The sequence below is a fragment of the Centruroides sculpturatus genome, unplaced genomic scaffold (genome assembly GCF_000671375.1).
Source record: "Centruroides sculpturatus isolate CEXI.00-Female unplaced genomic scaffold, Cexi_2.0 scaffold2001, whole genome shotgun sequence".
Lineage (NCBI taxonomy): Eukaryota > Metazoa > Arthropoda > Arachnida > Scorpiones > Buthidae > Centruroides > Centruroides sculpturatus.
Genome location: NW_019386103.1, coordinates 56593 through 81535, shown reverse-complemented (window position 1 = coordinate 81535; position 24943 = coordinate 56593). Strand labels below are relative to the sequence as shown.

The 24943-nt window shown below is 29.1% G+C and overlaps 1 protein-coding gene across 1 annotated transcript in view; it reads right to left on the bottom strand.

Annotated features, from left to right (window-relative positions):
- Nucleotides 1-24943, bottom strand: part of LOC111613595 (E3 ubiquitin-protein ligase MYCBP2-like) — a 36526-nt gene that overhangs the window by 3068 nt on the left and 8515 nt on the right. The window contains exons 2-8 of the mRNA XM_023354950.1: nt 18619-18685; nt 12444-12665; nt 9066-9219; nt 5634-5836; nt 5408-5543; nt 4651-4757; nt 3253-3318 (exon numbers count right to left, since the gene is read on the bottom strand). Of these exons, the coding sequence (XP_023210718.1) occupies nt 3253-3318; nt 4651-4757; nt 5408-5543; nt 5634-5836; nt 9066-9219; nt 12444-12665; nt 18619-18685 (955 nt within the window). The remainder of the gene's footprint in view (nt 1-3252; nt 3319-4650; nt 4758-5407; nt 5544-5633; nt 5837-9065; nt 9220-12443; nt 12666-18618; nt 18686-24943) is intronic.

Sequence of the window (24943 nt, the reverse complement as noted above, 5' to 3'; positions counted from 1 at the left end):
TGAAAGCATTCTTAAAATTCCTATCATTGTTATTTGAGGCCTCACAAAAACTTTTTTACAGTTGATGATCAATTTATTGGCACTAGGAAATGTCATATAAACAGTTTTGCAAATTCTGCTAAATGCATGTCCTAAACATGTTAAATGTGCTAATCATTTTGGTATAAAACACTTTCAGCACATTGACCATTTTCAGAATATAGCTAGAAGTATCAGATATGAAAAGATATGCTGTAATATATTCCATTTGATCATAAAATTTGTAGTGCATCATTTATGCATTTCACAATGGTTGAATGCTTGATTCTTCTACAGATATAGTATGAAACAAATATAAGTTTTTCAGCTTGTAACTGTAATAGTTTTTAGAATATGCTTACTATTAGAGGGGAAACTACTGATGAACAGAATTAATATATTTTATTCTTGCGAGCGCTTTCGACGCTCGCAAGAATAAAATATATTAATTGTGAAATATAAGTTTTTGGTTATAAATTCTGCACTTTTAAATGTACTATCATACATGCCAACTATTACATTAACAATGTTCCTACCAAGCGCATCTGTGGTTTCTCAATGGATAACCACAATTTTTTCTTTCAGTGTTTGTTCTGATTGTATCGATGGTTTCATCATATAATTCACTGACAATGTTCTTTCAAAGAGTAGATTCATCTGGTACTTTTCATTTTATATTTCTCAAGAAAATTCTTAAGCACATCATTGCTGAGTTTGTGAAATAAATGTCACATCAATCAACAATTTGTTTAAGTTGTAAAACTGCAACTTATTCTGATGATCTGGTTTGCTTAAATGTTTAAACAGACTCTAATTTTGTATTCCATTGGACTGTAAAATGACAGCTTTATGCAATTATGTGTTTACATTTTGAAGTACTTGTGTCTGCTTTTCATATGCAACAGCTTTATTACACAGCAAGCAGAAAAAAAACAAAGAAAATTTCTGCATTTAGAACTATAAGACAATTTTCCAGTAGGCATGTTTAGACTTCAAAAAATTTTAGTAAATTAAATCAAAGATACTTTATGAAATCAAAGCCAAATGACTGTCAGTAATTGTTTGGCATTAATTAAAAAATAATTGAACTTTTAGATGTTTATATCTTTATGATATCAATTCAACAAGAACACATCATACTCAATTCAGATTTGAAGAAAGCAACTTCAAAAAACTCTTGACGAAAGATAGAGTTAGCATTGAGCAATGCAGCAGTTATAATCTAGAAAATTATCAAAGACAATTACATGACATTTCAATTGGTCTCTCAACAGTAGTAGCAGTCTAGAAAATTCTCAAAAGCAAGAAAATATGCTTTTGCATTTGAAATATGCACTTATAACTCCCAACTTTTGGATCATAAAACTTCCATATTTCCATTTTTCTTCTCATTTTAAAGAATACCAATCCCAAAATCCAAATTTTTGCATAAAAATCCAAGCCCTAGCAAGGACACCAGGTGACAATTACATGAGTACACAAATGATGTAAGTATTTTAAAGGCAGCCATAAATTAATGAGAACAATCATCATTCAGGTAGGTCATCATCTGCAAATAATGAAGAAATGCTAAGTTTATGAAGAGATCAAAAGAGACCACAGACAGTCAATAAATGATCTGGTCAACATTTTGGAAATTTTGATACCATGCCAGTCTTCACAATGATTTAAAAATGCATTATGTCTGTTCTCACATTGTTCTGAAGCAGTTAACAGATGAAGAATATGCAATCATCGGCAGAGAACTGATCAACACAGTTGTTAAAGACCCAGATATCCTAAACAGAGTGATTGCTGATATTTCTTACATAACCCTGTAGGTCATATAAAAAAATACCAATGCTTCATCATGGAAATCAGTCTCTTCATCAAAGTAGAAAAAAATTTCATCTCAACAGATCCAATCCAAAAGGAAAGTAATGTTTGTGGCTTTTTTGATGTGGAAGTCCTTGATGATAGACCTATTAAAATAAGTTGTACATTGAACATTCTTTGCTACCTCTATAATGGAGTAAAATGAAAACACACATTTCTGGCAAGCAAAAAGTTGCACTCTCCATCACATTAAACTCTTCTATTTACCAAATATCTGGAAAAACAGCAGATACATTTCTCACTCACTGGACCTTATTTCAGCAGATTTTCATCAAAATAAAAGCTCTATGAAAGGATAACAGATTCAAAACAGATAAAAGCGTTGTTGTAATTGCACTAAAGGAGACAATACAAAATGGACTGCAAGACTATTTTAATAAAAACTATGAACACTCTGCAAAAATGTATAGCTGCAGATGACACTTATTTTGAACATAATCTATAAATATTTGTACTATAAACATCGTAAAAGTTATATAAAAATTTGGTTATCTTTTACTCTGTGATATATTTTTATCATTTTTTTCTCATAATAAAAGAAGAATAAAATATATAACAAACAAAAATCTAACAGATGATATCAGCTTATAGAGAACCAGTTAAAGAATTTTATTAGGTTATTAAATTAATATAATTATCTTATAAGAATTTAAAACTAATTAAATGATTTCAAAGATTTTTTTAAATTATACAAAAAAAAATAATAATAATAAAATGTAAAATACTATATAAAATAATATTTAAAATGTAATAATATTGTAACAAACACACCCAAACAACCTTAAAACACAGCAAAAACTCTACCAACTAAAATGTTTTTGATTGTTTTTAATGACCTTCCTTAAATAGAATACAAAATGGAATGCCAAACGATAGTTTAAATAACATTCTAGAATATAAAATTCAAATCTGGATCTCAAGGAAGATCATTAAAAACGGTCAAAAATGTTCTAGCTATTAAAGTTTCTGCTGCATTTTAAGATTGTTTGGATGTATTTGTTACTCTACACAGCAGCTGTGAATCAGTAATAATAATGTGAAAATTATATTTTAAAAAAATTTATTAAAAAGTAAATTCCAGAAAAGATATTATCTGAGTAATATGGTTGAAAATGTCTGGCATAGATATTAATTATATGTGCCAGAGTTAGATAATTGTTTTTATTTTTGATTGTCATATCCAGTTTTCATTGCTTTACAATAGATAAAATTACAAGTCGAATACGTTGCAAAACAATATTTGTTTAGAAATTATAAACTCAAACAAGGTTTGATTATAAAATTAAAGATTAGAAGTTCTTTGTTAATGTAAGTTTCTTATAATATTTACTATTAACATATTTTTTAAAATATACTTACTTTTGCATAACCTATCCAGCCTCTATCATCTACCTTTAATCCACCACGACTCATTAATATTTGGCCCTAAAAATCAATATCTTTATAAATAATTATTTTAGACTAGAATAAGAAATTTAATTCAACAATTTCATTATTACTTGAAGTAAGTTTCTGTAATTAAATTTAAAGAAATTTTTGTAACATTATTAACAATTTAAAAATCTTTAACATAATCATCTCAACTATAAGATATATTGTGTTTTCTAAAAAGAATGCTACCATTTTAAATTATTGTATTAATATTAATCAAGTAATACTAATAATAAATCAAGTAAAATTAACAAATTTATACTAGTTTTTTAAGAAAATATCCATATTAGAGAAAAAATTTTAAACTTAATTTAATTTGTACATTCTCTAAAGTCAATTTTTGTTCATTTGAATGATGAACAGAGTATCAAAGATGTAATTCAATTTAAAGCACTTACAGAATGCTACCACTTTAAATTATTGTATTAATAATTATGTTAATTATTATACAAGATTGTTGTAATGTACACTAAAAGATTGGAAAGCCGTCCAAGTTTTATATTTGCCCATTACAATTTCTCAATATGTGCAACCTCATATCACATGGCACACATTCAACTGATATTTAAATTCTTCCTTTACTTATTACAGCATATCCATTGTCACTCTTCCCATAGAAACCACAATTCAGCTGCAGATTACTTATGTTGCACAATGATGAGTGATTATGAGTTGCAAACTGCAGAACATAAAACACCCTCTCAGCTAAATAGCTGCCATTTTCAATTACAGTACTTCCTTGTGGTAGTAGACAGTAAATTGTCTGACACAGATGGGAATTAAAACATGGACAATTATTTTATCAATTTGTGTACATTGTATACTTCTCAAATAATAATTAGCATAATTACAGTAATTTAAAATGATAGCATTCATTTTTGGAGATCCTGTACAAACAGTGATGGCAGGACAAGCAAAACAGAGATAAGGTATATGCCTACCAGTCCAAATTTGAATTTGAATCCAGGTTGTATCACCAATTTTATGGAGGATTTAATCCAGATATGTTGAACTTACCATCATCCAGTCAATCATGTGGGCCTAGCCAAACTCATGAGACATTAAAAATTCTGTTAATGCCTCAGAGCAAACAAATTAAATGAAAAAATATAGCTACATAGTTTCATAAAATCCTGTCAATGCTTTAAATTGAATTACATCTTTGACACTGTTCATCATTCAAATTAACAAAAAATGATTTTAGCGAATATACATATTAAATTAAAAATTTTTTCCCTCATATGGATATTTTCATAAAAAACTAACATAGATTCATTAATTTTACTTGATTTATTATCAGTATTACTTGATTAATATTAAATTTACCTTAATAGTTCCACTAAAACTTGATCCAATTTTATAAATACTGCCTCCACTAAGAATATATAAAAATTTACCATCTGTTGTCATGGAAGCACTTTGTCTAAACTTTCCTATAAAAGATTGTCATTTTTAGTTAATATCAATTACTTAAATATATATATTATTTTAAAAACATTATTTATTTTATTTACAATTATAAAACAAAGTCTGCAAATAAAATTCAATATATACAAAATATTTCTAAGCTATAACTTTGATGGCCAGATGGCTGAGCAGTTAAGATGGCATCCTACCACTCTGGGAGACCCAGAATCAAATTTGGACAGAGTGAAAAACTCCAAGAACTTTTCAGAAGTGGACTATCCAAATATGTCAGGCTCCATTCCTCACCATCTGGCTGCTTCATTGTAGGTTTGTCCAAAATAATAATGAGGCTTGCTAAAAAAAGGCTCTCTCAGTACCCACACGATGGAAAGAGTTAAAGTTTTCACATTCAAATACTCCCATCTTTAGTTGGAATTATTTTGAATTAAATCTTAAGAATTAAAAAGCTATAAGTTTATTAAATGCTATGTAAAAAAAATACATAATCTGTTTTACTATACAAATCTAATGATCACTTGTGATTAAAAACATTTATTTTTATAATAAAATACAGTAATTGCAGGAAAATTTGACTTCATACTCCAAGCAGTTTGTGAGAGTAATTGAAAAATAATTAACTAATATTTACATATTAAATAGAATATAATTATATTACCTTTAGGAATCTGAACACTAAAACTATCACATAAAGATGATTTTGGAATTCCGTGTGTTAACCAATCTGGACGTATAGTTTTACCGAGTAAAACTGCATGTACACTTCTTTGAAGTGAACTTAATATACCTGGTGTCTATATTTAAAATAAAAATAAAAACTGTACATATAATCAAACAGTCAAATATCAAACAAACTTCTGAAACTTATTTATAAATTAAATTACTGGAATTTCTTCAGCAGCTAGAGAACGAGGACTCATTAACATTGCTGAAGTAGCACCAAGTAACTTTCCCGTATCACCTTTTGCAACAGCTAAACTAAGTAAACAAGCGCAAGCGTAAGACGTGAGAGGAGAACTGCTACTACTTTGTCCTGGATCACCAAGAGACTGACTTGAAATATCCAAAAGAAGATCAAATAATGTATCTGAAATGAAATAAAATGCAATTGTATAAATACAATATAATCAAAACTAAAATTATGATCAAACTTAAGTCTAATCGACTGGATTAATTTTTGGCTACAGTTACATTTAGATTAAATTTGTTAGTTTAATCATTCTAAGTGGTCATACTCTCTAACTTTAGATCAAATTGACCTGAAGCAGTACTCAAACTTGCAACACCTGTTCACCATGCAGAAGTTTTGATTTAAGTTCTATTCTAGGTTGTTCTTTTCTTCCAAAATTTTCTACATTACTTAATTAATTTAATTTCTAACTATTAATATTAATTCAAAGATTATGAATAACAACTATATTTATATTTAACAACTATAATTACAACAATATTTAATATATATATATATATATATATATATTAAAAGATCTAATCCACAATATGAGCAAATGTTTTCAAAGAAATGATGTTTGCCACTGAAATAAGTGCCAACAGAGGCAATGAAATGGATCTGAAGGAATCTTGAAATGTCTTTTTTTGTTTTTTAATAAAAAAAACAAAAAAAAAGACATTTCAAGATTGAATATCATCATTGCCATGTCTCATAATTTTGTAATGTCTTCAGAACTAAAAAGTTAACACTATTTCTTCACTCATATAATGATTATTTTTGAATCAGGGAAAAACAATTAATTGACAGCAGACAAATAATCTATTATCTAAAAGAAATCATGTAGATCATTTTATAGTGAATAACAGAATTATTTTAACAAGAAAATTACTGAGAACTGGAGGAAGAACGTAAAGATAAAAAAAAAACTCGCATCTTAAATTACTCCAGAATGTATTATTTAATGCACAAAAACATTTTCAACCCAGGTGATTGGCATTCATCGGTAGTGAAATACTCAATGATCATCAGTTTTTATCATTATTCAAACAAAGTCAAATAGTGACAATCTCAACATAATTACCAAAAATAACTATCTTAAAATTTCTTATTTGCATATTTAATCTTAAAAATCCATTTAATAAGGGTCTAGAAATTACAAAATTCTGTAATTTCTAGATTTCTACATAATTAAGTGAATCTTTAAAAAAAAAACATGCAAACCACAATAACAATTTATTCTTTCTTATCTTCATAATATCCAGAAACAGTCATTAATTTATCATCTGTTTTTTCTATTTCTTTCTAAAATATTTCATGATTTCAATTAGAAAAAATTCTTAACTTCATAACTTTTATTTGAAATTAAGAAATTATTTTTTAACAAAAAAAAAAATACAGTCAAACCACGATATAACATCCTCCTAATTAAGCCACTTCTTAAAGCGTATTAGCGCTTTAAGAAGTGTCTTAATTAGGCGGATGTTCTCCATAAATCTTCCCCGTAAATGTTAGAAAACTCTGTCTTAACTATGAGTTACTAAATATACAATTTTTCATTGTTAACAATACTGTAGCGTAATCACTTAATCACGTAAAAGAAATAATAGTGTAATCGTAGTGTAGTCATGTGATTTGATGAAATCACGTGCTTTCAAACTTGAACTCCAATTTTTATGTAGACCTCATAATTTTCTATTGTTTGAGGTATTTCTGTTTAACGCCACTTTCGATTTAGAGCCAATTTCTGAGGCGAACAAATAGTGGCAGTAAATTGAAGTCTGACTACGTATTCTTCAAATTAAAGAAATTATCAAACATAAATCTTTCAAGAAACTATCGATAGGATGGACCAAAAGTCAGTCAACCAATGTAAAGCCAAATTGCTATCTTATTCAAATAATGTGCTTTATTGTCTATAAAGATTGTTGAAATAAACAATTTTAATTAGTGTTGTAATTTGCCTAAAATTTATATTTACAAGTACAGTATATCGGAACATAGAACACAGTTAACTGACTTTTGAAACTGTGATTCAAAAGTAAGTTAACAGCTGTAAATCTTAAATTGGTGTTTTTTTTCCAAGTAATTTATCATATCTTTTTAATTGTTTTCATCAATTTTGCCAAAGAAAAATACACAATTTTAAAGTTATTTTACGACTTATATTCACGAATGTACCTGAAAAAAAACAACTTGGTTCACTGATTTCTGGATTACTCTATATTGGGATTAATGATGTATTTAAAGCTGTGAAGGAGATTATTCGTAATCAGAGACCAAGTTATGATAAATGTAAGTAAAAAATATATACTTTTAATAGTTCAAAACAAATAATCTATCCAAAAAAATTNAATCATCATCTTTATTTTATTTAAATAATATATATATATATATATATAATAAATGATGTGATGAATGATTAGAATGAATCAAAAATTCTGAAAATAAACAAGCTATTATTTATTGTGACGTTGTTATAATGCCTGGCTGCAATTTTTCATCACAATGCTCTCAATTTTAGTAGTGTCTTCTCCATGTAGATACATACATCATACTTTTCCTGTTAACAATAGAATCATGCTGGTCATCTAACTCCATTCAGGAGAAATCCTGAATGGAGTTAGATGAAAATTTTTTAATTGAAATAACCTGATTTCTGATCCAAACTGGAAGTTCATATATAGTTAATCAGGGCCTCCTTGCCCATACTTTCATCTGTCTAACACTATTCTGAACACCGATGGAAATTTATAGGTGTGCAATTTTTAAATATTGCAGTCCAATAAATACTTTATTACAACTAATAACAACCCAATAACCTTATTATTATAAGTAAATAAGCTTCAGTTATTCCTTATGTAAAATTTTAAAAAATTATAAGTTTAAGTATCATTAATGCTACCAGAGCCATTCCTGGCGGGAGTGCAAAAGGTATCCCTGCACCTGGGCGACTAAATCCAGGGACAGCCACAGACTGTTTATAGTAAAATTTTGACTAAGAATAATAATAATCGAAACTTTTCAGATGATGATTAACCATTTACATAAACAGGGTCTTTTGCTTCATTGTATGGGGGTGGTATTAATTGTTTGATTGACATCACCAGTAATATTGTAAAAGAATAAAAAATATAGATGTAAAAGTAAACAGTGCATATCAAATTCTTAATTATTATTAAATTAATAAGGGCTGCTTATTTTTGCACCTGGGAAGCCAACAACCCAGGAATGGCCCTGAATGATATATTATTAAATTTAAATAAATTCAAAATCATTAATGATTACTACTAATTGTTTACAATAATTTTATTAATTAAATTAAATTAAATATTATTAATTTTAAAACTGAAATTAACTTATTTACCTATTACTTCAGGTGGTTCAGATTTAAGTTCTTCTGGTTGTTGACCCTGCAACATATCTAGAAGTGCTTGCAAAGCTTTTGTACATAAATTTGGATGTTTTTTCCTACTTTCTCGAATCAGTTCAAAAACGCTACATAAACCTATACCAACTATCTGAAATCATTATATAATAATACATGTTAATAATGTTATCTTTTCAAAATTTTATTAAAAGTTATAAATTATTATAAAAATTTTAATTACTGTATTTTTGTGCATAACCTTGATTATCTGTGCTTAAAAAAAAAATGCAAATTCACATCTATAGAGCAAAAACTACTCTCCATGGATGCAAAGTATGCAGTGGACAGGTTATTTTTGTTCTGGAAATTTTCTGCAGGTTATACATACAAAAATACAGCATTCATTAACTCATAATATTCATTAATAGCTCTATGTTTCTCTATATTAAATTTATATATTTTTATTTTTTCATTTCACTGGAGAGAATTTCATGAGAAGGATGTATTACTTCTAGGGCTTAAAATTAAACTAAATGGCAGTTATTTGACTATGACAGACATAATTATATTGCTATTCTGATGAAGTTAATGCTGGTTATATCAAAATATATTAATGTAGATAATAAAACAATACTGACATAACATATGGAGAAAAACAATTCATTCAATGCTAGATAGTATACAAATAAAATCATAATGAATATATTGATGTACTTTAATGAAAACTTCTTTGAATATAGTTATACAGGGTGGTAACAAAAGTCTTTCTTGTAGCCAATTATTTCAAACACTGATAGGGTAATCTATATCTAATTACTGTATCAGGCCTGCACTAAACAATGGTGCAAATTTCTGTCCCTCCAGCCCCTCTATTGGAGAGGACTATTGTAATCTTAGTCCCTAAATGAAAATAGGGAAACAATGTGTATTATAAAGTTGTAGCATATTAAAAAAAATGCATACTATTATCTTTTAGTGCATTCCAAAATATTAGTGGAATACCAGAACAGGCTATCAAATATGACAGGTAAAACGTTTCACTGCACAACACATAAGAATAACAGTGCATCTCTGAATAACACGAATGTAATGCAGAAATGGTTGAATGTGTGGTTAGTTAGAAGTTAGCAGTAATGTGAAAATGGTGTATTTGCAAGAATAATGTTTTATTTTTAAGGTTTGTTTCCATAAGCAATTTTTGACTGTAATACAAAATGATTTTCATCATAAGTACACAGAGAGTAGAGTTCCTAATAAGACTGCAGTGAATACACTAGTGACAAAATTCAGAGATGTGTTCCATTAACAACAAGGACGATAAAAAAAATCCATGACAGTGTACGAGTTACATTTTGTATGAAACAACCTGTGCTATATTATCCAATATGAAACATTTGTAAAATTTATGTTTGCTGAACCTGAAAATGATTCTTTAAAAGACCTGAAAGTACTTGTTTGTTGGTAAATAAAAGGTAGATTAGTTATTGATTGTAAATATTCCAGTTATTTTGATTACTGTAAGAAACATTAAGATTATTATCATCACATTGAATACATTTAAATTTTAATAAGTGATAGAACGTGCTTCCAAATAAACTGCTACAACTGGGAGAACTATAAAAATTTGAAACTATGTTCTAATTAAAAATAGACAAAATAACAATCTGAAGGAAAAAAATAAACAAATGAACATCATTATTCTATTCAAGCATTCCACCATCAAATGTACAAACATGATTATCTCCTTTCGCAGATTGAAAACATTAGAACAACAACACAATACAGAATATATAAACAAAAAACTACTCACACAGTCGACCAAAATCCAGCAATTAAACCTGAAGATGTCTACTTGAAGGTAGATGAAAACGTTCATGCAACTGTTTAATTGTTGGATTTTGGTTTACTATGCGAGTAATTTCTGTTGAAAATATTGGTCCAAAAGTTTATTATTTCAAATTTCACTGGAATTCAATTAAGGCTCTTTGATAGATGTATTTATTGAAGAAAAAGCAAAGAAGCCTCAAAATCATTTATCAACAGTTTATACCCAATGTGTGTGGATCTGATCCTAAATATATGGATATTTGAAAACAGAGGAATATACCCAAACTAACTTTAAAAATAAAATTAATTTTAAATTTATTAATATTAATTATAAAACTTTTAATCTCTAAGGATTTAAGTATGTTTAAAATTTAAAAGAAAAATTTTCTAAATTTAAAATGTAAAAATTTGACAAATCTTAATTAAATTTTAAAATTTTATGTTCTTAATTTAGAAATATTTATCATATTAAAAATAAATACAGAATATCCATTCTCAGAAATATATTCAAACATCAACACATCAAATTACTCTTTAGAATGAACTAATATATCTGCTTATTGAAGTTTCTAACAAAAAAAAATGCACTCTAACTCTAGTACTTTTAAAATCCATCTTCAGGAGCAAAGGTTAAGTTATAAAATAAAAAGTACTAGTATTGCAGACATGTTTCTTATTGAATCTATAAGCTGGAACTATTGTATAATAAAGAAAATTCACACCTTTCTCACACTTTCCAGCAGTAACTATTTAATAAACAAATGTTTTCAGCTGCATTCAGGACCTGCATCAGGTTACGCTGACATGAAATTGAACATCTATGACGATTTTAAAGTTTGAAAGATCACCCATTTTCTTTGACATCAATTGACGATCTTCTAAACTTTAAACGCACTACATTTGATTTTGTATCAGCTTAAACTGATGCAGGCCCCAAATGTGACCAAAAACATTTATTTATTAAACAGTTACTGCTGGAAAGTGTGAGAAAGGTGTGAATTTTCTTTATTACAACATGTTTCCTTGTTAGAAGCTACAATACAACAGTAATTTTGATTCATCAGAAATGCATAAAATTAGTCTTGATGAAAAATCATATTTAAAACAATGTTCTGTCTTTGGTTCAAATCAGTTACATTATATTTCAGAGAATGGGTGAAAGTTCATCCAAAATAATAAATTGATTAAAGAGGAAAGAAGCTAGCACTGCATGCATCAAAGTATATGATGAAGAAATCAGTTCTTTGATTTTGAAATGATTTATTAACAAAAACAACCACTCATACCTTTAACTGCAATGTCATTTTAAATGCCCTTGAAGGGCATTTAAAACAACATTGTATTTAAAGATATGTGTACACGGTTGTTTTTGTAGTTTATAATGAATGCAGTTTTACTGAATAGATTTATTAACATTTTAATACTAAAAATCTGATTTCTTAATTGTATACAGTGATGTTTTTAAACATACTAAAAGGAAAAATTGTGACTTTTACTGACATTTATAATGACTATTAAATTAATTAATTATATTAATAAATTATATACTTTTGGAACTTTAATTAAATAATCTTTTATCCTATCATCTTCATCTTCAGATTCAGTATCTGAAATCCTATTACCAAGAGTTTGTAAATACAGCTGTGTGGCTTCAGACATTTGTTTTTCCAATACGCACTGCCTAACATTAGCAAAAACTGCAAATGATGATGGATTACTTTTAACTCCAAGGAATGGTAAATGCTGTATAATGCCTTCAGTTGTTTCATTCTGAAATTATTAAAATAAAATTTTTTATCAGAAAATTAACAAAATAATATCTTTCTTATTAAGTAATTAATAAAAATTAAATTGATTTAATTTTAGAAAACCAACTGAATTTATAGAAAAATAATCTAATCTTGTATTAGATCATATTCAGCTGAAAACAGAACAAGTTGCATGTATTATGTTTAATCAGTAGAGAGATACATAAGTTATATTGTGCCATCAGATACATTGCTTACTTAGTTTGTCTTCCAACATATGTGATGCAATGAAATGCTACTGTATATACAAACAGTAAATACACTCATCAGCCAAAACATTATGTCCATCCCTACACTGTGGAAATGAGTGCACCTGGCTGGAGCAGATGACATGTGACAAAATCTGCATGGTACATAACAGCTTCTGGGAATATAGAGAAATTATTCTTTCAACAGCATGTGTGTGAAATGGAGAAGGCTATTGATTTAAGCAACTTTGACAAAGCCTGACAGCTCAGAACAACTATCTCACAAACTGCAAAGCTTGTTAAGTGTTCATGAGATGCCATCATATCTATGAAAAGTGGAGGAATGACGGTGAAACTTCTAGTAGATACTGAAGTGTTAGATGTCTACACCTCATCAAAGAATGTGAATGTTGGAGGGTTTCCCACTTAGTGAAGCAAAATAGGAACTCAACTGACAGCTGAATTCAATACATGTCAAATTACAACTGTTTCCGAGTACACAGTTCATCGGATTGTTGGATATGAGATTCCAGCGGATGATCCTCATATATTCCTCTGTTAAGCAAGCATCATTGTCATTTACAATTCCATGGGCTTGTGAACATTGTGACTGGACCATGAAACATTGGAAAACAGTTGCCTGATCAGAAGAAACAATTTTTTTTACATCATATTGAGGCCATGTAAGGTTATGCCATCATCCACACAAACAGTTGCTTGATATGTATTGCAGGATGTATACAGACTGGTGGTGGCAGTATTATACTTTGAAGGATATTCTTTTGAGCATCCCTGGGTCCAGTAGTTGTAGAGCACACCACAAAAGCTGTGGACTATATCAACATCATTTCTGACCAGTTACATCCATTTGTGACTTTTGTCTTCTCCACTGGAATTGGACTCTTCCATCAGAACAATGCTCCATGTCACATTTGTGTAACAGTAGTTTGAGAAGCATGATGATGAATTCCAGTTGATATCCTGACCTCCTAACTCACTGGATATGACTCCTTATTGAGCACCAGCTCAGAGCTCACAATCTATCTTCTTGAATCCACAAGAATTGCATGACCTGTGCTTGCAAATCTAGTACAATCTTCCTCCAGTCACTTACCAAAAACTTGTATAATCCTTACCAAGATGGGTTGCAGCTGTTTCGCATATGAAAGGTGGATCAACACAATATTAGATGTGTGGTCATAATATTTTGACTGATGAGTATATATAGTTATACTATATATTATTGCTATTATATTAATTATATTTATTATTATATAATTATAATTATTGCTATTATATAGCAATAATTATAAAACTATATATATAATTTTATAATTATGTTATATATTTCAATAAATATTTAAAAACCTTACTTATATATTAATAAAATATTGCTTTAATTACAAAGTAATTAGATCTAAATAGTTATAAAATGTAACAAGAATTATTTTGAAATATTTATAATAAATTAATCTTTAGCATAAATTTTTAACAAGTAATAAATAAATGTAACATTATATGTATGAGGTATCTATGATTAGACAATTAGATGGCCAAGGCAATTAAGACATCAGCCTATTGCTGGAGGACCCTGGATTGCTTCTAAGCAAGAAATTTTCCAGAATTTCTTAGTCCCAAATATATATAAAGTTATATAAAGAATATTCAAAATAAAATATAAATAAAAAAAGCAATTATTTATTGTGACATCATCACAATGCTCTCCAGCTCAAATTAGTACTTTAGTGTNTTGTATTTTTTTAACAAATAAAAAAAGCAATTATTTATTGTGACATCATCACAATGCTCTCCAGCTCAAATTAGTACTTTAGTGTCTTGCCTTTGTACACCATACTTTTCCATTAGCAATGGAGTCGTGCCAGTCATCTGTCTAATGCCTTTCAGGGAAAAATTTTTAAATTGAAATGACATGACTTCCGGTTTGCATTGGAAATTCATATATAATTTAATTGGGGCTTCCTGTCCCTAAGCTTTCCATATCTGTTCTTGAGTTTCATTTATCTAACACTGTTCTTGAGAAAAACAGAGAGACTAGAGGAGAATTTATAGTCAACAATTTTTTCAAATTGCAGCCCAATTACAACAGAAACAATAATTATAACTAGGACATTGGTTAACTTTGTTGTATTGCAACAGAACAGAGGTGGAGCCAAAAAGAAAGAAGTAATCCCTGCATCTGTTAGGCACAGAAGAGGCGATCCTTGTACCTGCTGGCCATGATTCTTGCACTGACTGGTTTCAGAGACGATATCCAACAACAAAGCAATCATCATTAATTACTTTGTTCTTGTGTTTTGTTTTCACACCTATTTTCCGTTAGGCACACAAAATGCTGTTTTTAATTTTGTTCCCTAGGCCTAATTTCTGTTAAGTGCACTCAGTTGGTTCAGAAAGCATGAACATTGTCACTTTAATACATCTGTATATTGAAAACAAATTCATGGACTCCTATATTTTTACATTTAAATGGACTGTCATTACATTTTTGAATTCCTCACCACAATTAATGAAAATGGCAAGTTTTATCAAAATTGGTCCATTAAATTTTGAGAACTAACTCTATTCTATAGCAAAGCCCATAGAAGATATGCTAGCAATCGTGGAATATCACACGGCAAAGTCGCACAATTAGCGTGATATCACTTTGTCAGGCATTGCTCGTGCTACAACCTTATATCTTAAAAACAAAGTCATGGAACCCCATTTTGTATTACATATTTGGATTCCTCATCACAATTAATAGAAAATGGCAAATTTTAATCAAAATCAATCTAACAGATTTTAAGATTGAACACAATTTTGTAAGCCAAATAAAAGAGGCTTTGCTAATGCTCTGCCTCAATTAACAATAAGCAAAAACACCTGTGCATTAAGTATTATACAATGCACAAATTAAATAATTTGTGCATTGTATAATACTCGGAAGAGGGGGACCTAATTCTTGCACCCTGTGAAAACGAGTAACATCCACTATGATCTAATAACCTTAATCTTTGCTATCATTACTTTCTACCCGAGCAACACCTGATTCATCTGCTAGTTAATTATATTTATTTAAATCAATGAAAATTAATAAAAATTAGGTAATTGTATTTTCATATTTAAAAATATATAAATAATGCCTATTTGTTTCAAAGTATATTTATTAATACTAAAATGATTTTCAATACAAAAAAAAAATAAATAAATTCCCAATCAAATCATCTTTTTGGAGCAGAATATTTGATTTATTACAAAATTAAATTACAATGTAAATTTTTATTAAAGTTAGCTTATGGGTGATGGATTGTAGCAGTCATAAGATCATCCAATAGAATGCTAAGAGTCTGCTTTGTTCATTAAATTAGTGTTTGCAAAATGTTAAATGAAGATTTAATTTACTATTTAATAAAAATGTTTTTAGCCGGGACATAAGCATAAACTTTAAAACATACACACGGCATGCAAACTTTTTTATTACTGTATAATTTTTATAAGTGTGTATGCTGCCGCCAGAGGAAACTTTTTAACATTTTGCATGTTGAGGCAGGTAAGTAGCCTCCAAATAAAGGTAATCTCTGCCGTAAAATTGTTATTTCATGGTGGTGTTCGAAGGGACAACGAAAGAGGACACTTTTACAGTTTGACCAATGAAAATTTCATTTGTAAATTTTTTCAAAGTTAATTTACTATTGTCTTCTAACTCAAAAGTAACTAAATAAAACTTTAATTTTTATATAAATGTTATTTTAATTAATATATAACAAATTTCTCTTGTACAGTGTTTAAAAAAAATGAAGCATATGAACCAAAATCATTCTTTTCTGCCATTTTTTCTAACAAAATCAAAACTAAAAGTTTTGATTTTGTTAGAAAAAATGGCAGAAATGAATACTGTTGTGTGTAAACTAAACAAAACATGACACATTCAAGCTAGGACTATTGTTTTAAATGTTTAATGAGAAAATAAATTATATTTTTTGTCAAAAAAATTCTCTCTTCAGAATGAAAAACAGAGTGTTCATAGTTTGTTAGAATGCAATTATTGCATCATGTCTTAACTATCAAAGTTCTGTGAAATAATGTTTTTATATAGATGAGAGACTTATCACCCAGAAATTTATCAGTTTTCAAGATACAAATTTAAGTAAGTGTTTAATAATATCAATTAAAACATGCATTAAACTTAAAGAACATGCACTTTAAAGTTAAAGAAAATGAATAGGAGAAAACTAAAGGAAAAGTATAAGTTTACATGTCTTTGGTGGTTTTGGGAAAAATTTCAATGGCAGAAACATATGTCTCTGATGCACAAAGTATTATTCATGTTTTCTAAAGACACTCTTAAATCTGTTTAATTAACAATCATGAAGAAAGAAGAATCCTTGCAATTCAATAAATTATATTTTGGCAGACCCATTCACACAATACATATGCAGTTTTTACTTTTCACTTCTGTTTCACAATCAACTAGTAGTTTCCTTAAAAGTGTTCCTATTGATTAAAATATATAACAACTAGTTAAAACTGATAGTAAAACCATGTTTGTTATCAAAACTCATCTTATCAAATCCTTTATAGTTTAACATTCTCCAATAGGCTGGAATTCAATAGATTTCCTTGGCTTGGCTTGAAGTAAAAAATTCATCCTCAAACTGGTAGCAGAGACTGATTTATATGAGTGAAAAACAACTTCCAAAGATGAAAACTTGTAACTGTGATGTAAAACGTCATCTGCCTGTTTTCTGTGTTGTAACACAGGGTGATTGTAAAACAGGCTTTGGTGCCTTTCAGCAAAGAAATAGCTGTTTGATGTACTTTGTAATTGCAATTTGAAATTTGCATAAAACCTATCCACTGCACAACCTCCATCTCCTTTCATATTGCCTTATCCACACTAAATTATAGTAAATATCAAAATTTCAATCATAATTGTATTTTAAGAGTTTATAATGAATGTGTTTTTTGTAACTAACAAAAGACGAGATATGAATTTCTTTCTATTCATTCATTGATTTAATCTATAAATTAATTTTTATAGCACATTTTAATAGCTATCTATAAATTTATTACATTAATAATTGAATAATCAAAACTAGTTTAAAAAATTTTCCTTGTATAGTCTTGAGAAAATTCTAGTATTAATAAATTAATAAAAATAAATTACAATAAAGAAGGTTTTCTTCAAAAACATCACGAAACCCGATAAATTTGTAAAGCCAAATAACCATAAGATTATATCAGGCTACTTTTCCGCAATTATATTTAATTAATTACTGAATAATTTGTCACTAAAGAGAGGTGTTCAGTAATGTTTTCTTCATTTTAATATATCCTCTAAATCTATAAATCTTTTCATTATTAAATACTCTTGATAATTAACTTACAGTTCAAATACTACTTCTAGCAGACAGCTTTTTTTACAGCATACAAATTTTTTCGGCCTCTTAAGTGGCCTGTTTCATATATAATAATAATAGGGATAAGTTTCAATTGAATTAAGAGGCAAAAAAATTTGTATGCTGTAAAAAAGTAATCTACTGGAAGCAGTGTTTGAAATGTAAAGTAATAATTTATAGTCCCAGTTTCTGGGACGTTTTACATATTATTTTCTTATGAAGTTATATATAACTTACTCTAAAATGGATTTTGTTATCTTCTATTGTTATAAATACAGCTTACATTTATTCTAGTAAAGGAGATTATAATAAAATATTATATACTTACTTTTAATCTTTTTTTATCTTTTGCTTTACATTTTTTTCTTTTACTTTTCTTTTTGTCATTTTTCTTTCTATAAAATAAATTTTTTATTACTCACTTTCCATTACCATAAACTTTCAAATGAATTTAATTGTCCAGCTCTTTACTATTAATATTTTATTTATATAAATAAACTTTCATTGAAAATGTTACATTTTAGTAACATATAAAAATATGAAAAATAAAACTTAATTAAAATTTATAACAATATCTCTAAACATAGTGTGTTTTATTTAATCAATAAAACACTTTATTTGTGTTAAACTAATTGACTTATTCTGTATTTTGAACTAACCAAATTCCTTAAATGTGTAAATTCCTATATCCCCGACTGGGACAAAAGTACAGTTACAAATTAACTGGATTTCAAACTATCAGAGTTTGAATTAAGAGGATTTCCTGTATGTAAATATTTTTTTTCTGTTCTATACATTCTTTCCTTAACTAATACTCTCTAAATTAGAATGAATTATCTATAACAATCACATAGAACTGTATCATTACCCAATAAGTCTCAATGTTTTCAAATATAGCTATCATAAAATGAGAATTACTTCTGCTAATCAAATTCTAAGTACAGTATTTAATTTCAATCCTATTCTCTTTTATTGCACTCCAACAAATCAAAATGTCTGTTTATCATAAACCATGTGCTGTCTCCACTTATATTCCAATTGGATCTTGTGATCCTTTTCAATACAAGATAGTAACATTCAGGGCCTTGATTAGACGAGCCTACATGCGTTTTTCCACTCCACAAGCACTAACACAGGAATTAAAACTTATAGAAGAGATAGCCAGAATGCATTGTTATGACCACCTTGTACAAAGATTATGTGAGCACCACAGACATACACAAGAAGCATCCACTGGTTCCACCGAAATACCAAGAGATAAACAGGAAGAGGATAAGGAAAGGATCCCCATCACTTTTGACTCCCATTTAAAATCATTGTACAACACAATTGCCAAGAGACATTGGGTCACTATTGCCTACAGGAGGTGTCCATCCATTTTCAACATACTGCACAATGGAAAAGACCCTTCTAACTCCAACAGACTACCAGGCATTTATAACATCCCTATCAGAGACAACAGGTGTGATAGGGAAATGGTTTACGCTGGCTCCACTAAACGTTCAATGGGGTCAGATTACAAGAACATAAATCTGATATACAGCATAGCAGGAGTACGACCGTTCTCTCCACTTACACGACGGGCCCAGATATTACGGTGGACTTCTCTGGAGCCAGAATTATCCTTACCTCCCTGCACTCAGAACACCTCAAATGGTTAGAAATCATCAAAATTTTTAAAGCCTGCAGCAGAACCATGCAAACATCTAGAATATTCTCAGAGGGGATAGCATTAACACAGCCAACAATTCTTTCCAAGCAAGAGATATAGAGAAAACTGTAGATTACAGAGATACCACCAGCCCCTACCATCTACCAACAATTACAATTAACTCCAACGACTATACAGAAATAAGTATTTTTACTGACAGCCCCAAACAAGACACCAGAATGGGAAGCAGTTTCGTGGCCTACCAAAAAAACATTGAAATTCACAAGAACAGTTACAGGCTACATCCTAACTAAGAATGGCTAATAGCTCCGCCTTTCAGGCTGAGCTATTAGTCATTCTTAGGGCCTTGCAACAGAGTAACAGCAAATTCAGCAACACTCTACACCCTATTTTTACTGACTGAATCTCGGCCTTACATCTTTTGCATAACTCAACATATCACCTGCTCACAAACTACATTACCAAAGAAACCATGACTACCTCCAATATTATCAACTTTAACTGGGCCAAGGGTCACATTGGGACAGTAGGAAATGAAAGAGCAGATGATCTTGCAAAGTCTGCAGCTCAGAACATGGACCTGCAGCGTGATTATTCCAAAATTTCAATAAGGCACATCAAGGCTAATCTAAAACAGGAACTTATTAAGAAATGGCAAACTGATTAGATGGATAACCATAATCAAATAACATTTAAGTTTATACCTATTACTGACGATTACTTACACATGACTGGATACACATTAACCACTACATCACTCAATTCCTGACCGGTCACAAAAGGTTTTATTCATACCTCTATTGCTTTAAACTACATCATTCGAACTTGTGCCCCACTTGCAGCGTCCTTGATGGAATCGAGCATTACATCTTTAACTGCATTGGACTAGAGAGAGAGAGACTCTTCCTAAAAACATTGGTAGAAGAAAATGGAGACGTCTGGCAAGAGGAACACAAGAACCTCCTTAAGAAACAAAACTACAAATACTTCCATGACTTGATAAAAAAATATTACATCATCAGCACTGTTCCATGTTTGAGACATTGAACTTTACCTATTGGCTACCAATTCAGCTTATGTGCATTCTTATTCAATCAGCAATGTAGCATCAATGCTTCTTATGCACATTCTGCCTTTAATCGTATATTGAAGTTCCTATTCAACATTATAACGCTTAATGCATAATGTATATTATAGTATTGTTATTCATTATCATTATAACTTCTATTGTCATCATATAATAATCATTGTTGTGGGTTTTTTTCTATTTTCAACCATTTGTAATTACTTTAATGTAAATTAAACATTCTATAATGTATTATACTGTATGTTAAGCCCAGCTGTGCTCAGCAGAACTGGCATTGTACATTGTACAGACTGACTAAAAGTATTGTATTATTATATTGCAGTAGAACCATGTGCTTTTGTAACAGCATTTGTTAGGATCAGTATTTTACAAAGAGAAATACACAACAAAATCTACAGATGGTGTTAAAATCTAATGGAGTAAAAAATATTAACTTGTACTGGAACTAGAAAGAATTAATCAAAATTATCACCTTTTTACATATTCCAGCAAATAATTTAATATCGTAAAAACATTTTTGATCATCTTTAGCGATCTTCCTCAGTTAAAAAGAACATTAAAGAAATAGAACAAAAATTAAAATTACAAAAAAATAATAACTGCGCATGCGTAATGATGAGAGCTTAACAGAATGAATACAAAAAGTTAGGGATATAAGACTAAAAGTAAATAAATAAATAAATAAATAAATAAAAATAAAGAGCTCAACAGTTTCTCATTAAAAATTAATGTTTCATAAAAATTACAGATTATGTTCATAGAATGATTTCCATGCTGTGGATAGAGAGTGGGCATCCCTATAATTGATACGAGTAGTTTTCCCTTGGGCTTTATAAATCTCCAGTTTTTCGAGATGTTTGATGGAGTGCTTATTAGACGTGGGTGTAATGATGGAAGCTTGGTCCCATATAACCTCAACTCCTTGCTGGTTGGCGTAAGATGCTAAAACAGTGCTATCGTTGTTCTTTCTAATAGAGTATTCATGTTCTTTGATTCTTTGTTCCAAGCTTCTCAAAGTAGCACCTATATAAACACTATCTGAATCAAAGCGACGGTCTTTGATTGGTATGGAGTAAATACCGGAGGTAGCGATCTGGTTGTCATTCTTTTTATCATTTCTCAGTAACTTGTATACTGTGGGATTGCGGCGATATATGATCTGTAAATTATTGATGTTCGCAATATCCTTCATCATTTTTCTTAAGAAGGGATGATAGTTGATTACCGCCATGCGTTGATTGTTAATTAAGGGAGACTGATTAGTTTTAAACTGAAAAGTTGCGATGAGTTTTTTAATGAGATTCTTTTGGTAACCATTCTGTTGTGCTATTTGTATAATGTACTCTAATTCCTTGTAAGTATCAAGTATATCTGTGCAATGAGTAAAGGCTCGTTTGATCCACAATCGGAAAGCTGCATATTTAAAGTGTCTAGGATCCATTGAATTATACGGTATGATGATGTTATTTAGGCCCGGTTTTCTGTATATGTTAGTGCATATTTCACCTCTTTTGCATATGATGTTGACGTCAAGGAAATGGATATTAGTAAAGCTTTCCTGGTCCAGTCGCAACTTTAAACCGTAATTATTATTATTGGTGTTATTTAAGAAAGCAAGGACGTTGATATTAATTTAGTGTTTATCAACGTCCTTGCTTTCTTAAATAACATCAATAATACTAAATAACATCATCATACCGTATAATTCAATGGATCCTAGACACTTTAAATATACAGCTTTCCGATTGTGGATCAAACGAGCCTTTACTCATTGCACAGATATACTTGATACTTACAAGGAATTAGAGTACATTATACAAATAGCACAGCAGAATGGTTACCAAAAGAATCTCATTAAAAAACTCATCGCAACTTTTCAGTTTAAAACTAATCAGTCTCCATTAATTAACAATCAACGCATGGCGGTAATCAACTATCATCCCTTCTTAAGAAAAATGATGAAGGATATTGCGAACATCAATAATTTACAGATCATATATCGCCGCAATCCCACAGTATACAAGTTACTGAGAAATGATAAAAAGAATGACAACCAGATCGCTACCTCCGGTATTTACTCCATACCAATCAAAGACCGTCGCTTTGATTCAGATAGTGTTTATATAGGTGCTACTTTGAGAAGCTTGGAACAAAGAATCAAAGAACATGAATACTCTATTAGAAAGAACAACGATAGCACTGTTTTAGCATCTTACGCCAACCAGCAAGGAGTTGAGGTTATATGGGACCAAGCTTCCATCATTACACCCACGTCTAATAAGCACTCCATCAAACATCTCGAAAAACTGGAGATTTATAAAGCCCAAGGGAAAACTACTCGTATCAATTATAGGGATGCCCACTCTCTATCCACAGCATGGAAATCATTCTATGAACATAATCTGTAATTTTTATGAAACATTAATTTTTAATGAGAAACTGTTGAGCTCTTTATTTTTATTTATTTATTTATTTATTTATTTATTTACTTTTAGTCTTATATCCCTAACTTTTTGTATTCATTCTGTTAAGCTCTCATCATTACGCATGCGCAGTTATTATTTTTTTTGTAATTTTAATTTTTGTTCTATTTCTTTAATGTTCTTTTTAACTGATGAAGATCGCCAAAGACGATCGTAAAAACATTTTCAATCGTCTTTGGCAATTATTCATTTTTTCTGTATGTATGAGAAATGTTGAGCAAAAGATTTTTTTCTCTGTCTCATATTTTACCTTTTAAATACCAGTGATCTTTTTTCCGTCTCATATTTTATCTTTTGAAGGTAAAATTTGAGACAGAGAAAAAATCTTTTGCTCAAGAATTAAAAAGACTGAATGAAAAAGACTTCATGAAACTTTTCTGAATGAAAGACATTCAGAAAAGTTATATGTTAGAAAGCACTAAATAAACTTTATTTTGTATTAGTACAGGACAGATCAGAATAGATTAAGACAAATTTCACAACTGTCTCATATTATCCCATTTTTCAGACTATCTCATATTTATCCACATTGATCCTATTGCATTTTCTGGTGTATAAGACACACTCTTTCCTTTAAAAATAGGTGCATCTTATATGCCAGCAAATATGGTAATTCATAAAAGTTTGCATAATTTGACAATGCTGATAACTAAATAATCACGTCATTCAGATAGTCAATGTTTTTTGGTCAAACATCCAACTATTTGCACCTTGCACTAGTCTGTTGAGTTGCTGTAAATGGAGAATGATCATATGTTTGGCCAAAAACTTTTCTGATAAATCTGTCGACTACCACAACAGAATTCTGGTAGTCAACAGGTTTTTTTTATTTAATTTTGTATTAACTCTTATTTAACTTTTACACAATATTTTTATAAAACTTCTTTAAAATATTAGTCTTTAAAGGAAAGACTGATTCAAAACTATGAATAAAAATTTATTTTACCTGTTGTCAAGCATATTTTGTGTAAGTAATGGTTCACGGATCGAAATGGTATGAATTAAATGCAAAATATTCATAGCTGTTTTAATTAATTTAAATTCAGTTATGAATATTTAGTATTTTCCACCAAGAATTTACTTAGTACATTAAACACTTTATTATAAATCACATAAAATGTTTTCGAATCAAAAATTTCTCACTGAATTAATATTTTAAGTAGATGTTATCACATTCTATCGGAACATAAATAAATTAAACAATAATGAATTCCGATCTACAAACATTCAGTTGATTAATTTGAATAAGTTATGTAAGAAAATGTTTATGATAATTTTATAAATAAATTATTTAAATTGATTTAAATAATTTAAATAAATTAGAAATAAAATTGATAAAATAAATTAACTAAAATAATTGAATAAACTAAGAACATTTAGTAATAAAAAAGTAATAATTTTTTTCCTTAAA